This window comes from Hylobates moloch, unplaced genomic scaffold, assembly GCF_009828535.3.
Source record: "Hylobates moloch isolate HMO894 unplaced genomic scaffold, HMol_V3 SCAFFOLD_7, whole genome shotgun sequence".
Classification (NCBI taxonomy): Eukaryota; Metazoa; Chordata; class Mammalia; order Primates; family Hylobatidae; genus Hylobates; species Hylobates moloch.
The window spans coordinates 105084696-105102736 of NW_026652282.1; the positions used below are offsets into that span (position 1 = coordinate 105084696).

Here is an 18041-nt window from a genome sequence, read left to right on the forward strand (position 1 = left end):
GAGCCCTTTATACATTGTTGGTGACAGTACAAGACCATTTTGTGGAGCTCTTTGGCAATGCCTAGTAAAGTTTAAGATTCTCTCTACCTCATGATCCAGTAATTTCATTCATAAGTAGATACCCCACAGAAACTCCTGAATACATGCACAAGGAGACCGATAAAAGAATGATGGCTGTTGGATTGTTTGAAATAGTGGAAAAACTCAAAATAACCTAAACATCCATCAACTGAAAATGGATCAATAGATTGATATATAATGGAATACCATACAACAGTAAAAATGGCTGGATTTCATTGAGTACAAAGAGCAAAGTACAAAACTGTACTATGATGTTTACAGACAACTATGTATTGAATGTACAAAATGTGCATGGGGGTGATAAGTAGTGGTAGCCTCTGGGCACGAGGAGGAAGCAAAATGGGGATAGCTTTAGTGCAGGCTACTTATCTGTAATGTCCTATTTAGGTATGTGGTGGGTACATAATTGTAAATCTGTCTGCCAGTGAGTATATTTTGGCTCGAGCTTTGTATCTTGTTGCAAACTTAACAGTTTTTGGAGTGGTAGCCAGTTCACAGGCCACGCTTGGAGGAGTACTGTATTACTATATATGACTGAAGTGTATTGTAATACAGAAAGACATACTGGGAGTTGGGCGCCGTGGCTCACACCTGTAATCCCAGCATTTTGGGAGGTCAAGGCGGGCAGAGAGTTGGAGAGCAATCTGGCCAACATGGTGAAACCCTGTCTCTACAAAAAATGCAAAAGTTAGCCAGGCGTGGTGGTGTGCACCTATAATCCCAGCTACTCAGGAGGCTGAGGCAGGAGAATTGCTTGAACCTGGGAGACGGAGTTGCAGTGAGCCGAGATGGCACCACTGCACTACAGCCTTGATGACAGAGTGAGACTCTGTCTCAAAAAAAAAAAAGAGAAAGGCATACTGAACAGCGAACAAAGCAGTATGCTTTGTAATTCATTTCTCCTATTCTCTTTAATGCTGTTCACACTGGTGAATCTGAATTGATAGAAATCAGTCATTACAATGACAGCAAATATTTGAATTGCACTTTACAGTTAATTGACAAATAATTGTCTTTATTTGAAGCATAATTTAGCCTTATAGAACTCTTGGTGTCAGAGCCTTGGACTTGAATCATAGTTATGCTGCCTACTCATTTTTATTACTGTGGGATTACTTCTTAATTTTTATTATCCTTTCTTTCATCACCTGTAAAATTGGGAAAACATTTCCCTCATAGAATTGTAAGAATAGTTAAAGAACCTGAGGGGAAAAAAAAATATCTAGCACATAGTCGTCACATGAACGTTAGTTGAATTTTGATTGCAAAATTACATATAAGCCTTGAGATACTTGGATCCAAGGGTAGATTTATGATTTCCATCAGGCTGAAACTTTTTTGCAGGTAGGTATCATATCATATCCATCTTTGTATCTATCCATAGTGCCTGGGACATAATAGGTACTCAGCAAATGTTAAACTGAATGCTCTGAATTATTTCATTTGATGTGAAAATCTTGGCAGAGACAACGTTGTTCATTAATGTCCTGTAAGGCTGAGTTTGAGTAGTGAAGTAATATGCCCATGCTCGCACAACTATGAGTTAATATAACCGGCAGATTTCTGTATCAAAGCTAACAGTTTCGATTTCTTTTCAAGGTATGTTTACTTGGAAAAGTTCATGACTTTTCAGATGTCACTCCGAAGAGAGGATGTGTGGCTTCCACTGATGTCTTACAGAAATTCTTTGCTAGCTGGTGGTGATGATGACACCATGTCAGTCATTAGTGGAATCAGCAGCCGGGGGTCAACAGTGCGGAGTAAAAAATCAAAACCATCTACAGGAAAACGGAAAGTGGTTGAGGGCATGCAGCTTTCACTCAGTAAGGATATAATGTATTCTCTTTATATTTATCCCTAATGTTTACTAACTGAATTGTCATTAAGGTTCACCTTATGTTGTATTTGAGATGTGTTCAATAATAGCTTATAAAATGTGTTCGTTGTGTGTAAACGTGCTGTTGTAAGCATTTTAGATACATAAACTCAGTTCTCACAACTTTTTGGGTACATCTTCATTTTTCAGATGACAGTACTTAGCACAGAGAGGTTAAGTGACATACTCATGTCACACAGTTATTAAATAGGAGAGCCATGCAGTTTCACTCTAGAGTGCCTGCTTTTTAAAATCTGTGCTACACTGTATGCATAGGGAAATGGACTCAGTATTACAGAGCTAGTTATTACCCAAGAGATCAGATCATCTAGTTAAAGTGGAACAACAGATTCAGAGAGGTTGCAACTTCTGAATTTCTATGAAGAGGCCGTTAATCATGAAGAACTTCATAGAAATAGAGTGCTATTATATTAGAGGTAGGAATGCATTATGACACTTGAAGCTCTTAGACTCCTAGCACTCCAGAGTTGGTTCAAAATGGGCCTGGGGACTTTTTTCTTTTTCTTAGGAATTATTAAACAAATTAGCATAGTTGTCAAAATTCGTCCCAGTTATTATTGTTGAATAGCAAACTACCTCAAAACTTAGGACATAGCCAGGATCATGGTATCTGGTACCTCAGCTAGGAAGGCTCAAAGGCTGGTAGCTGAAATCATACCAGAGGCATCTTCACTTACATATCTGATGCTGGCTGTCATTTGGGACCTCAGTTGTACTGTCTGCCAGAACACCAACGTGTGACTTCTCCATGTCAGCATATCACTAGGCTCCAAGAGCAAGTGTCCCAAAAGACCGGAAGTGGAAGCTGCCAATTTCTTAAGGCCTGGGCCCAAAAACTAGCATAGTGTAATTTCTGCCATATTCTATTGGCCAAGCAATCACAGAGATTCTAGGGGAGAGGACATAATTCTCCACCTCTTAATGTGAGGAATGTCAAAGAATTTTGGGCCCATATTTTTAAATTGCCACATAACTCATCAGCTTTCATTTATGATCAAGTGCTCAGTGTTTAAAACTTGATTGTCCTATGAATTTTAGTATCTTTTGTCCAGTAGTATAAAGGCATAACCTTATATTTCTAACTTGTACAATTTTACACTGGTTAGTTATATAGTCCCAACATCACAGTTGATGGGGGTATCTCTTTTATTACCCTGGACCAGTTAAAGTAGTTAGGGCTGATGGTTTATAAGTTAAAAGAAACTTTTCTGTTTTTTAAAAAACAAAATGTTATCAAATTAAAAGATGTTTTCTCATATCACTAAATTTTTGAAAGTTTTTATCATCTGAACTAGTAGTTAATAGTTACAGGTGTGTGCTGGGCCATCAAATCTCTCTCTCTGTTTTTTTTAGACCTCATGGAAACACATGAATGGGTGTTTATATTACAGAAATCTCTCTTTTTTTATTTTTAGACCTCATGGAAACACATGAATTGGTATTTATATCACATTTTACAAATAGATTATTAAACCAGTTACTTCAGTTTTTACAGGAAGAGTCAATGCTCTCATTCAGGTTTTTGGGGAGAACCATAGAAATTGAGGCATTAATAAGTTAAAAGAAGGAAGTATGAATACTGATAGGTTGGCCAAGTCAATGCTATTTTGAAGACAGTATTGGAGCCTGAATGCAGTAGAACTTAAAGGCTGATGTAATTATATGGCAAAATGTGGAGTTTATGTTTAATCTATTATTAGAATATTAGCTATTCATGCATTTTCTTTCCACTCTTATTCCTTAAAACCTTACACACATTTGCAAATATGTATAATCTTTTTTTTTTTTTTTTTTGATGGAGTTTTGCTCTTTTTCCCCAGGCTGGAGTGCAATGGTGTGATGTTGGCTCACCGCAACCTCCCCCTCCCTTATTCAAGCGATTCTCCTACCTCAGCCTCCCGTTCTCCATGTTGGTCAGGCTGGTCTCGAATCCTGACCTCAGGTGATCTGCCCCCTCGACCTCCCCAAATCTGGATACAGGTGACCATAGCCCTAGCCTTTTGAGATGGAGTCTTGCTCTGTTGCCGAGGCTGGAGTGCAGTGGTGTGATCTGAGCTCACTGCAACCTCCGCCTCCCAGGTTCAAGCGATTCTCCTGCCTCAGCCTCCCGAGTAGCTGGGATTACAGGCGCCTGCCACAGCACCTGGCTAATTTTTGTATTTTTAGTAGAGATGGGGTTTCACCATCGTTGCCAGGCTCGAACTCCTGACCTTGTGATCCACCTGTCTCAGCCTCCCAAAGTGCTGGGATTACAGGTGTGAGCCACTACGTCTGGCCTCATACGTATAATCTTCTAATGAAATAGTTTTCTTCTAAATTCACAGTCACAAAGTGCTATCAATTTTTTTCTCCCAGGTCAGTGATTTTAAAAATTACTATTAATTCAGTAACAATTGTACACAAATTTGACTTACTAATTATGGCAACATTTACAGACATTTGAAAAAAGTAGCTTTTGCAGGTGTGAAACCTTTTTTCTTTTTCGTCCAGTGCTTAATATTCGTATAGATTTGTGGCCCCCTTGCAGTTGCTCTTACTACCTGCTCAGTGGTCTGTATCCCATAGATTGGGAACCAGTCTTCTATTACTTCCATCCCTGTTGCCATGTCTCACTCACCTAGGCCACACAATTAGCCTCTTAACTGGTCTGTTTGCTCATCGGTATTCTGTTTTTAAGTTCACTCCCCACACTGCCACCACATTGACTAAAACATGTAACTCACCAAATTGCTTCCCTACCTTAAAACCTTCAGCAGCAGTTCCCTGTTACCTTAGCGCAGAGCTCACAAGATTTTCCACAATTTGATTCCTGCTTCTTTATCCAGCCGTGTCTTTTGCTACCCTTTCAATCTTTATGCCCCAGGAGTAGCAAACTGTTAGTTTTGAACTATATGAAATTGCCCTTTTTGTAGGTCAAATATCAGCAGATTAATAGGGTTCAGTCGACTGGATGCGATGTCTCGGACTTGTAATCCCAGCGCTATAGGAGGCCAAGGCAGGCAGCTCACTTGAGGCCAGGAATTCAAGACCAGCCTAGCCAACATGCTGAAACCCTGTCTCTACTAAAAATACAAAAATTAGCCAGACATGGTAATGCATTCCTGTAATCTAAGCTACTTGGGAGGCTGAGGCAGGAGAATTGATTGAACCCAGGAGGTGGAGGTGAGCCAAGATTGCGCCACTGCACTCCAGCCTGGGTGACAGAGTGAGAGTCTGTCTCAAAAAAAAAAAAAAAGGAAAAAAAAAGGTTTAGTCCTTGTTTCCTGCCCTAGTGTTCTTGCTTTATGTACTTCTCCCTGCCTAGAATAAAAAGCCTTTCTAGCCCACCTGATACCTACTCTAGTTAGAAGTTGCTTCTGGATAGCTGGCTCTGACCCCTTTCACTGCCCCCATTCCCCTTATACTTCTCTCTCTCCTTGCATTTACCACACTGTATTTTAATTGCCTGGTTGTTTTGTGTCTACAACTAGACTCTAAGGCCAGGTCAGGGACTGACCCTTACATAGGTTTGTGTCCCCCTGTTCCTGTGACTTGCTTGTGGAAATCAACAGATGTTTATTGACCTGAACAGGTTGTATTAGACATCTGAATAGTCAAAATTAGTGACTAAACCTCGTCGTTAATTTTCTTTTCCAGCTGAAGAAAGTAGTAGTAGTGACAGTATGTGGTTAAGCAGAGAACAAACACTGCACACCCCTGTTATGATGCAGACACCACAACTCACCTCCACTATTATGAGAGAGCCCAAAAGATTACGGCCTGAGGATAGCTTCATGAGTGTTTATCCAATGCAGACTGAACATCATCAAACACCTCTTGATTATAAGTAAGTACATTTGATCATTTTCTGTACTATAACTTTATTAATTACATAGAAAAAGTTAAGTTAAAAGAAGAATAAAATTCTCCTTGAAGCACGCAGGTAACATGGATGTTAGCTCAAAGACAACAAGAGGAAGCAAGGCAACAGCAGGAGAGAGCAGCAATGAGCTATGTTAAACTGCGAACTAATCTTCAGCATGCCATGTAAGTGAGAGTGCCTTATTGTCTGAGTCTAGGAAGTTCACTAATTCATTTTAACATTTTAATGTGTGCCTTATCTAAAAATTTCAGCAAACTCTTTAGAGTAACTTAAGCTGAAATAATCAAGGAACTAAAAATTGGTCTTTCCAACAGAAAAACAAAATATTTTAATTAAAATACTACCTAGTTAGCCAAAGGACCAATCTTAGGTTGATCTGTTGGAAAAGTTTAAATATCAATCCTTGTTTATTTTGGTACACAGCATTAAAAATACAGTTCTGTTACATCCTAATTGATTTTCCCAACTTAGTTCAGGCCCTCATCTCTCACCTGAACTATTGTATTAGCTTTCTAACTGGTTTTCTTCCCTCAAATCTCCCATTTATCTTCTCACCAAACCTCTCCCTTCACCCCCCACTCCATCATTCACACCACCATCAAGAATTACTATTCTAGAATAAAAATCTTACCATGTAACTCTTACTTAAAACCTTTCTGTGGCTCCCCATTGCCTGCTGGATAGACTCCCAACTTCCTTAGCTCATGGCATGCAAGATGTTTCAAAATATAGCCCCTGACACGTGTTAGTATCATTTCCTATTCCCTGGCAGCTGGTAAAATCATGATAAAAGAACAAGCTCAGGTGTCACCTGTAACTGAAGCTTTGGTCATCTATGCTCCCATAACATTATGTATATCCATATTTCTTATAGCACTTGCCACATTGTATTGTAAATATTTGTTTATGAGTTTGTCCCGTTTGTCTAGACTGTGAGCTCCTCAAGGGCAGGGACCACATTCATTGCCTGTCAGTGCTTGGCACGTAAAAGGTGCTAAGTAAATGTTCATTGAATGAATAAATGTTCAATGCTAAAAAAATGAAGTTTATCTTTTAAATACTTTGTTTTTACTGGATTATGTATGATAACTTTATAAATCTTTCTAAAATCTTCATTAGCTTTGGCTCTAAAAGAAATGGCAGACAAGCAGTCTTTAGATAATTTTTTTAAATGTCTTGATTGGTATACAGGGAAAAGTGTGATGATTATGATTAAGTTTTTGAGTTTGAAAGCATTGTATTTATGAAGTGGTGTATGTTTTACTATTGGGAGATAGTAGTTGTTACCCTCTTTTTTTAATTTATATTTTGTTCTGTCTTGTTGGTTTTTAGATGTTAAGAATTTTACCTGTTTTTCTTACAAAATGATCATTTACTATGAGTGGTGGCCTGCATAAATTCACTTTAGTTATCTCCATAGTGGTCTTAACCTCTAGAGACACAAGGTATACTCTATTACACATATAGATTCTGATCCTGGTTAATATGGTCATCATCTATATTATCACATAGTTCTATCCCCTTTTGTCTGTTTCTGTGACCACATTCCTTTTAATATAAGTTCTTATTTTATGCTGGATCCTACAACTAATTTCTTGGCTTCCAACTAGTCACCGGTCCATATATTCCAGAATTCTGCCCTGCAATCATTTGGTCTATATCTCTCCCCATAAAACATTACACCAGTTCCTAAGATCCTATATAGCATGTCACTACTGAGTACCATTTTAATTCCCAATTATAGTTAACTCCCCCGCCTCCCGGCAACTACAAAAAATTATCTCAGTTAAATAACTATTACCAGAGGATTCTTTGGTGGTTATACCATAAGTCATCTATTGCATGGGACTCTAAAGCATTTTCATCTTACAATGATTTTTCTATAATGGTATCTGCCCTATAACTAAAAATACTTCCAAATTTTCTTTCTTATTTTTCATAGCTTGTATCACATATATCTTCCTTGTACTTCAAGCAAAATGCAGAACGGCTTTCTGATTTTCTGTCACATAGTTCATACAGCACATATATTCCCTTCACGGTTGCCTCCACAAAATATAGTAAAATTGTCTTTCTACCCAGAATTGTTAGGAAGTAAGGACCATTATAAACATATTTGTCCAGGTAACATGGATCAGACATCGTATCTTGTTATCTTTGTATCTTTTAAGAACCAGCATAGTATTGTGTAAATTGTAAGCATTCGGTAAATAATTGCTGGGGTTTTGGCAACTTTCTTGACTGTGGGAGTGTCTTTGGATGAGAAAAGAAGGTAATGTTGGCCAAACTAGGGAAAAACAAGTCCTACTTAGTTTCACTATTATGTTGGCTACTTTATGCTGATCTGGGCTAATTTGTGAACTTAATTTATTCCCCATAATTATGTAATAACATATATAACTTTTGGTCTTAGTTTTTAATTTTAAATTTCTATATATGTCTTAGTTTTGAGTTTTATAGGGCACATGAATCTGAGTTTCAGCATGAGTGTTCATCATTTCTTCCTGAGGCAGAATTAATCCCTTATTTTAGTATGTCCTTACAACACTTGATGCATAGTTTCCTTATAATATTTATCACATTTTGTCATAATTGTTTATCTCTGTTTGCCATGGTAGACTGTAAGCTCCTTGAGGGCAGGAATCATGTCTTAGTCTTATTCATCTTTTTTTTTTTTTTTTTAACATCCATAGGACACAGTAGAAGCCTGTCACATAGCAGGCATTGTGTGAGTGAGTGTGTGCATGCCTGGTACACATTAGGTACTGAATGAATGAGGGAGTGATGATGGGTAAAATTAGCATTATATACTGATGAAAATATATGTTTTCTGAAAATGTCATTTTTTTGGTCTCTGTTTTATGTTTGTTTATTAATTTGTACCCTGCCTACTTTCAAAAAGGATTTGAGGTATCTTGTATGTTCCCATCTGGGAAATTCTCATTGAACCTTGTATATGGGATATCAGAACTATAAAGCTAAATGTACTGAAGTAATGTAGAATAAACGTAACTCCTTAGCATTTTTAGACAAGTAAACATTGGGTTTTGATATCATTGATGACATAATCAATGCCTAATCATTCTCCCTGACCTTTAATTCCATCATTTTCCATTATACTTGAATATAGAGAGCCACATACTGCTGCCTAGATATTAATAGTCATGACATTAGTTCAGATCTTGACTTTGTTTTATATTTCTCTAGTCGGCGTGGCACAAGCCTAATGGAAGATGATGAAGAGCCAATTGTTGAAGATGTTATGATGTCCTCAGAAGGGAGGATTGAGGATCTTAATGAGGGAATGGATTTTGACACCATGGATATAGATTTGGTAAGAAACTTAATGATTTCTGTAAGATTTTCAATTTAGATCTTTTGAAAATTATGTTGGATATTTATTAGAGTAGAGAAATACTTACCAAGAGAAGTAAGTTTTGCAAAAATATTAAATAAAATAGTTGGCAGGCGTTTAGATGTATGGGAAGGGATTTAGAAGAGTAAGGTTGGTGAAGGTGGTAGATCCTAGATTAAGGTGATAACAATTGTCTGTTTGCTTCTGAGATTAATTTAGGAATATATAGGTTTAAAGGGTATATTTTGATTAATACTAATTTGACTATGAAAATCAATTGTTATTTAATTATGCATTTTAAAAAATATGAGTTAGTATAAAAGTATACCATTATCAAAACAATATATTAATACTACTTGTTGAGACAAATTCCGTATCAGATAATGAAGTAAAATTACTTAAACTTGGAAGGAAGTTAAATACAGGTAGGAGTGTATTCTTTATTAATAATTAAATATGTGATTAGGATTGATCGTATACAAAATGGTTTTATGTATTTCATCTTGCTACGTATCTCATTAAACTTTGTGAAGTACGTTGAAAGGATTGAGGATATTGAAGCTTACTCTCTCCAAAGAGGCAAAACTAGCAAACAGTAAAGTTGATACTTACAAGTCAAGTCTTATGATTATTTTTAGTATACTGTGTATTATTCTTAAATAATTAAATTTTTAGAATGGTATAATTTGGTGCCTCAAAAGGAATGTGATTTTTAAAGTAAAATGAAAAGTGAGTTTTCTGGGTTTTGTATCTTAGGATAATTTTCCATGAGTTTTTGTTTTTGTTTTTGTTTTTTTTTTGAGATGGAGTCTTGCTCTGTTGCCCAGACTGGAGTGCAGTGGCACGATCTCAGCTCACTGCAAGCTCCACCTCCCGGGTTCATGCCATTCTCCTGCCTCAGCCTCCCGAGTAGCTGGGACTGCAGGCACCCGCCACCATGCCTGGATAATTTTTTGTATTTTTAGTAGAGGCCGGGTTTCACCGTGTTAGCCAGGATGGTCTCGATCTCCTGACCTCGTGATCCACCCGCCTCGGCCTCCCAAAGTGCTGGGAGTACAGGCGTGAGCCACCACACTCGGCGGATAGTTTTCCATGAGTTTAAAAAATATCGTGTCAGGTACACTTGCAATCACATAGGCCATCCATGTGAAGAACTTGGATATTTTCAGTTACTATCTGGTTTGTAGATATAGCTAATGTCAACTTATTTCCTTTTTTCCTTTAGCCACCATCAAAGAACAGACGAGAGAGAACAGAACTGAAGCCTGATTTCTTTGATCCAGCTTCAATTATGGATGAATCAGTAGGTTTAATTTAAATGTACCCCAGGATTGCAAAATCAGAAGTATAGGCAGTCTTTCAGTTTGAGGTTGAAAACCTGGGGCAGCATACTGAGAATAGATGAAAACAGTTGGACGTGAGAAAAAGAGGCAGGCAGGCAGGATTTCAGTGGGAGGGGAAGAAGAGAGTGTTGCAATAGTGTCGTTGACAGATTAGAAAAGTACTTTTGAATCCTGGCTGACTGGGACTTGAATATTAAGAAATTTGGACTGTTCTTCCAGGTTTGTACTGTTATTCAGTGGGTTGCCCATTGAAGGATTTTAAGTAAGGTAATGGCATGATCAGAATTGTGTTTCAGAAAGATTTCCTTGACATTTATGGATGGGACAGGATGAATGAGGGACGTAATATAAAGGCATGGTGAAAAATAATGAGAACTTGAAAAAAGGCTTTGATAATGAAGAGAAGGGTATCTAGCTATCTAGGATGAGAGTCAGTTACCACTCCCACCATCCTTAATTGGTTATTATTGGGCTTTGTCAGTTCTTTTTCTTAAGTACCTCTTAGATCAGTACCCTGTGCCATATTCTCCTTGACAGTGCCTTGATTCGGGTCCTCCTCAGTTTTCACATGGGCTGTTGCAAAGCCTTTAAGCTGATATTGCAGTCCCACTGCTCCTTTATATCTCTTGTGGGGTCATCTTTCTAAAAATGCAGATCTGATACTCTCACTTATCGTTCTAAGTCTTTCATTGATTCCCCCCCCCCCCATTGCCATTAGGAAGAAAATTCTAGCTCCTCAGCCTAGCAAACAAAGCCTTTTATGATCTGTTTCCCTTGCCACCTTAACCTTGGCCTTTTCCTTACATGTATTCTATGCTCTAGCCATATCAAATCTTGTAGTTCCTCTCAGATACACTATGCTCTTTCCTGACTCCATAACTTCGTATAAACTTTTTTCTGCCAGAAATTCCCCTTTATTTTTCCTCCTAGTAAAGTCTTTCTTTGATACTAATTCTGACATTACCTGTGGAATTTTTGCTGACTTCCACAGATTTTTTTTTCTCTCCTTCTTTAACTCTTTGTACACACTTTATTGTAATAATTACCAGACTTGTGTAGTGAGATAGGATATTACATGCCCTGGTCCTTCACTAGGCTGAACTCCCTGAGGCAGTGATGATGTTATTCATTTTTAGTTCTGCCCAGCACAGTAGATATTTAGTTTTGTCAAAAGAATAAATTATTTAAATGCCCTGCCATCTCCCTTTTTAGTATCTACCCATTTTATGTTCCTCGTTCTTCACACCTACTGCCTCAGGTGATGGTTATACCATCCTCAAAGGCCTGCCTTCTATGTACAATTTCTACCATTCCCACCTTGCCCTCTCCTACCTCATAATCTGCTTTCAGATAGCTTTTAGAACTATTTTGACAAACTAATTCACACTAACATGTTTATTAATAAGGCCAGGGGGCCAGGCTCAGTGGCTTATGCCTGTAATCCCAACACTTTGGGAGGCCAAGGTGGGAGGATTGTTTGAGCCCAAGAGCTTGAGACCAGCTTGGGCAACACAGTGAGACCCCATCTTTACAAAAACTAAAAAAATTAGCTGGGCATGGTGATGTGTACCTGCAGTCCCAGCTACTCAGGAGGATGAGGTGGGAGGATTGCTTGAGCCCAGGAGGTTGAGGCTGCAGTGAGCTGTGTTCACAATACTGCACTCCAGCCTGGGTGACAGAGCTGAGACCCTGTCTCAAAAAAAAAAAAAAAAGTAGAATCTGCTTCAATTGGTCTTAAGTGTGGCCTGGGATTCTGCACTGCTAACAAATGCTGTCAGTGCTTCAGGTCTGCAAACCATACTTTGAGTAGCAAGACTTTATAGTACCTAAGTGACCTATCCCACTCACAAGTCTATAGTTTAACTGCACACTGAAGTTTATGGTTTTCTTGATAATTAATCTAACAGTATGTATCATCTTAGTTTGTTAAATAAAACATGAAGGTAGTGATTGTGATGAGGGGTAAAGGAGTATTTTCAAGCAGTGTGATGAAATGCATTTATTCAACAATTTATTACATCAGAAGTTGGTGCTAAAGTGAATAAGACACTCCCTGTCCTTAAGGAATTCATATTCTAGTGCACCTTGGCTATCACTTTGAAATGAAAAGTATGGAAGGTAGTAGCTGAGAGCTTGGGTGACAGACACTATGCTAGGTATGATTTATTTTGATCCTCTCAGCAACCTTGTGAGAAAGGTAATGGGAATTTCCACTTTCATACCGTAGCAAGCTGAGACTGAAGAGGTCATTTAGTGACTTTGCTCAGTTATACAGTTAGCAATTGTCCGAGTAGTAATTTGATGCCAGTTCCTTTTGATTTAATAATCTCATGCTGTCTCTACTGTTGTGCTTCCCAAAACTAAAATCCCCATTTGGATGAAACACCAACAAAAGTAATTAAGAAATTGAAATGGTTAACTATGATCAAAATTAATATGGGCAGTTAGGATCACCATTTTTTAATGTATTTGTCTAATGTCAGGAGAACTTTTAACATTTGTTTTCTTAGTTACATACTAGATTTGCAAAAAGGTGTTCTTCAGATTACTAAAATAATGAAACAGCAATATTAACTATGTGTATCTATTTTTGACATTTAACATTTAGAGAAGAGTAGGGGCCTAATAGTATTTTTTTATTTATAGTGATTTTATAGCATTCTCATGTATGTTGAATGTTACAACTGAGGGGCTTTTATTTATTCTTAATTTGATAATAGTTTAGCTGCTTCTGCTACAAAAACTAGGAAAATGAGCACGTGTACTTATAACTGTAGTTTTATAGCATTACCACATGATGGCAGCAGTCACATAACTGAATGCTCAATAATCTTTAAAGGCTTAGGTATCTTTAGAAGTCTTTGACCATGTAATTTTTTTTTAAAGTTAACAGTTTATTTCTTAAATATACACTAAACTATACTCCATACTGTCTTAACCATAACTTAAGAAATGGAATAATGGAAAATTTTGAATGTAAAATTCTGTTTGCCTTTATACAATACCCCACATCTGTTCTTACTGAAGCCCATAATAACGGAGTCATCAAAACAGTAGCAAAATTGGGATTTAAATTCTTTAATGTCCAGTTCTGAGATTCTCCAATTCTAAGGGAAGTAACTCAAAGCACCCTAGTGTAGATACTTTAGTTTTTTACTAAATAAATCATAAAAATATCTTTTTAAACACTTAATTTTTAAACATGATGTTCTAAATAAATTGTAAAAATATCTTTTTAAACATGATTTTCACATTATCCAGGAGTGGTAATATAAAAACTCTGAACATATCATTTTGTATTGCATATACATAAAATTCTAGATTTATGGTGTAGCTGGTTTTATATTTGGACACAAAATTGGTTTCTACCATTTTGATAACAGTTGTTTTCTGCCAGAATTGCCAAAATACACTGAAGTTTGATATTAAATATGTTTGAGTATTTATTAATGTTAACATCAGAAACAGGCAGAGTTTGTGTTGGCACAGAAAAGAAAGTGTTACTACTCTCATTCTCTTGTGTTGAGATTCTCTTATTAGAATTATTTATAGTATAAAATTTGTAAAGAAGGGCTCCATGTAATGGAGCTAATTTAATGTTCTAGTAAGAGAATCTAGTTATAACCTAGTCTGTACAAAACAAAAAGAATCTCAAGTGTTCGGGTGCTTTCTAGTCAGGCACTCTGGAAAGAACTTGAGTTCGCCTTCATCCCACACTCTATAGTAAATTGCTAATTAGGATTTTGTACTTTCATTCATCATCAGACCTTTCCTACCGAGATTCATAGAGTGTTATGGCAAGAATTGGCCTTTAAACATTATCTAGGTCTTTTTGGTGGAAATGTTCTAACCACCCAAACTCTGACTTGAACCAAAAAAGGAGAACCCTGAAGCATGCGGGAAGGGGAGAGGACAAGGGATTAGTAGTGTGGTAGTTACTGTGAATGGACAGGTAAGAAATTGGGTGCACGAGTCCTCTTTGTTTTCATTACTTGGGATTCCAAACACTACTTGATAATTCATTATAAAGAGGCTGCAATCAGATACCTGTTTCTGGATCTGAAAATACACAGTTTCTTCAGCTCAAAACAATATATGAGTTCTATGACTTTTGTTCATAGAACTTATAAGAGATTTAACTTATAAGTAAGAGCTGTTTGTCATATTTCAGTTCATTACATCTGGCTTTGATATCAGTTCTTAGTAGCTTATTTTAGTATTCTAAAATATTACTTAATGGGCATAAGTGTTAGAATTTTAATTGAACAACCTAACTTTTAGTATATATACTAACAGTCACATGCCATTCTTGTTTAGTGAACAAGGGAGAGTTGCTCCATTCATCATCTGCTTTTACTTTTAGACAAGTAATTATTAGATTTTACCTAACATTCCTTTCTTAATTGGAGTATATAGAAAGCATCAATATAAGTCATTTTGCCCAGATTTTACCTTACCCTTTTGATTTCTTAAAATTTGTAGTTCTATTCCACTCACTTTGGCCAGATTTTCTAAAGAAAGCTTGTTGCTTTGTACATACTTGAATTGTTCTTAGATTTTTTTTGGTCTGCATACTCCAAATGCCTTTTTGAAAAACCATATCCACTTCCCAGCACAAATAGCCAAGTTTGCAAGATTTTCTTAACCCCTTTCCAAGGAACTTGTGCCAGAAATATATGTGAAGAAGCACATTAATTTATTCATTCAACAAATACCTATGTTGAGTGGCTATGTTTAGGGCATTATCTAGACATTAGGAGTATATATAAGCATAATTAATCCAAGGTTCCTACTTTAATTATGTTTGTGAGGTAAGTAGCATCTTGATTAGTCCTGATGTTATTTCATCATATATCATGGTCAATTTAATGTTAGAATTATACATCTGAAGAGAGGGGAAGTTTTCAAAGTGGTTTTATTAGCATGTTATTTAACATAATAAAGTATTAATGTAATGTTTATGGATATATTTAAAGAAACGAATGACTTTTAACGAGATTTTCTCCCCTTTCTCTCTCTCTCTCATTAGGTTCTTGGAGTGTCAATGTTTTAATACCAGTACACAATTAAATCTGTGGTGAAGTCATTTTCTAAGTGGAAGAGGAAATTTTAAAGTGTGGTAGATACAGTGAAATTCTGTACAGATTTTTCTCTAAGGAGAATATGACATGCTTATGCTTACCAAGATCAAGTGCATTGAGGGGCAGTTTTGTTTGCCTGAATAAAAGTAAAGGACAAGTAAACAATTTGATGATAAGCTACAGTTTTTCTTAGAAAGTAAATATTTTATTTATGCGCTGTTAGTTGGCTTTTGAATCGATTATTTCATGCTTTTTTTAAAAAAAAAAATAATCTGAAGAGGCATTTGGTACAGATATGAATTCTCTTACATTTATTTACTGGTTGTACTAAATAATGATGACCTCTGCTGGATTTCTGTTTACATCCAGAAAACAATGTTAAGGATGTATTTATTCCCCTACCCTGAAGAAAGTGTAGGATAGAATTGTTTTTAGCATTCTAAATTTAAATGCTTAAAACATCAATCAACAAAACTTTGTTTTAAATATTGTAATTGTGGAGAAAAGTAAACTTATAAGCAGAACTTTTACAATTTTTTCATCTAAAAGTATTTTAAGATATTTTTAAAATCCAAGAGCTTCTCTATACTTTTCAGAAATATCCAGATGCAGTGAACTGCCAGAAGGTAACCAGTCTCAAACATGCTTATCCCATTATCAACCCTGAAAGTTTGCTTGTCCTTTAAGATAAAAATGTAATGTTGTGATATTCCTTCCAGTAGTGCCACTGTATTTTGTCTCCAAATAAAAGAAGCTTATTGTAGTATGTTTGCAGAAAAATTCTAAACAAAAATTATACAGCTTATTAGAGTGTGGGAATAGGGATCTAAATTTTAAATAAAATTATATATATATATAAATTGGTGCTGATTTTATAATTGCGCAGTTTGTTTAGTTTTTTCTTACTTTTAAATTCCAACTTAAAATTATGAGGTTTCAGAAATATATTGAAAGTTTAACAATGTTTAAAAATAGAAAAGCATGAGTGTTCATGCTTTAAAATGATTTTTAAATTTGTATTTTATATTGTTTTATCTATCTGTCTTTGCAAGCAGTCTTCAGGTTAAAGATACTTCTAACAGGTTACAGTACATTTCCTCTGTATGTAAATTAGATGGGATAATAGAATTCATAACCCATAATATTCTTTGAAAGCTAAGCTTTAAACTTCATTTTATGTCCTTTCACAAATAAATTAGTTTAAAACAGAAAGTGGCTACTTGCCATTTTGACATCAACTCATTTTGCGAGGCTTAGGCAGCTAGACATCGTTTAAAACAAAATATTAACTTATATTACATGTGTATCTATCTTTTGTCAGTCGTCTCTCAGTTCTTGAGGTATATTATTTTAATCATTCCATGCCTTAATATGCTTGCAATACAAGAATATCTTCAGATGGGTGAATACCAAAAGGCTTTCAGTTTTTAGTCAGAAATCAAGCATTGGGCTGTGGTAGCCAAAAACCATAGGTTAGCTAAAAAGATCATGATACAATTATTTTATTAAGTCATGGTTAATAACAAATGAATCCAGACTTGTCTAACAGATTTTCCATCAACAAATATTGTTCTGTGCAAAAGTATTGCCTATGTTGTTTTACACACCACTGCATTAACTAGAACTGCTGAGAGGACTGTATATATGATTTTAAACCTAAGTTGATTTTTTTTCTCACTCTTGAAAGGAGTACTTCTTTGTGAAAGCAGTTCTTACAGCTTTGTTTTCAACCAGCTAAAAATGTTTTATATATTACTCTAACCTGTTGTCCTCCACATTCTATTGTCCTAATTGTACTGTTTTCTGATTTGTATTTATGTCTTGAGACAGTAACTTTTTGAATAAAAATAAACCTACAGTATGTTGTATGTTTTCTCTTGTACTCAAAGGGGTAGGGTGGCTATAAATGGTTTGCAAATTATATCTATTATCACATCTTTTAATGTGTTTGGGGAATAATTTATAGAGAATACCATCAGTTTATATTTTTAATAAATCATATGTGTTTACAATGAAACCAAATCCCTAATTGGATTATTACTTTAAAATAGGAACCTGTAACCATTATTGCTTTAATTTTTCATCTGGTATGAGTTAAACACATTTACAAATGTTTACATTGTTTATACAGGGTACATTTGAGTGCCTACTGTGTGCTAGGCATGTGTTAAGAGATCTCTCCTTCATAGATCCATTGGGGAAAACAAAATAATGAAACGTGTAATAAATGCCAGGAAGGAAACAAGCAGGATATGCTGAGGTAGAGAATGAGAGAGAGACAGTAAGAGAGAAACCTGCCTTAAATAAGGGGCTCATGGCATGGAGGTAAAACCAACATTTGAAAAAGAATTTACTAATTGAATTCATATTGAAAACTCATCAAAGAAAGTGTTAACAAGATTTGCATTGTACTCTTTAAGAG

At 36.0% G+C, this 18041-nt stretch overlaps 1 protein-coding gene across 12 annotated transcripts in view; it reads left to right on the top strand.

Annotated features, from left to right (window-relative positions):
• Positions 1-17480, top strand: part of STAG2 (STAG2 cohesin complex component) — a 140208-nt gene extending 122728 nt beyond the window's left edge. For 7 of the 12 annotated variants that reach the window (XM_032757573.2, XM_032757569.2, XM_032757568.2 and 4 more), the window contains 6 exons: positions 1681-1904; positions 5615-5804; positions 5894-6004; positions 9048-9174; positions 10421-10498; positions 15568-17480. In XM_032757573.2, coding sequence (XP_032613464.1) covers positions 1681-1904; positions 5615-5804; positions 5894-6004; positions 9048-9174; positions 10421-10498; positions 15568-15591 — 754 coding nt within the window. In that variant the 3' untranslated portion in view covers positions 15592-17480. The remainder of the gene's footprint in view (positions 1-1680; positions 1905-5614; positions 5805-5893; positions 6005-9047; positions 9175-10420; positions 10499-15567) is intronic. The other 5 variants (XM_058441431.1, XM_032757577.2, XM_032757576.2 and 2 more) reach the window with 1 other exon arrangement.
• The last annotated feature ends 561 nt before the right edge of the window (positions 17481-18041 follow it).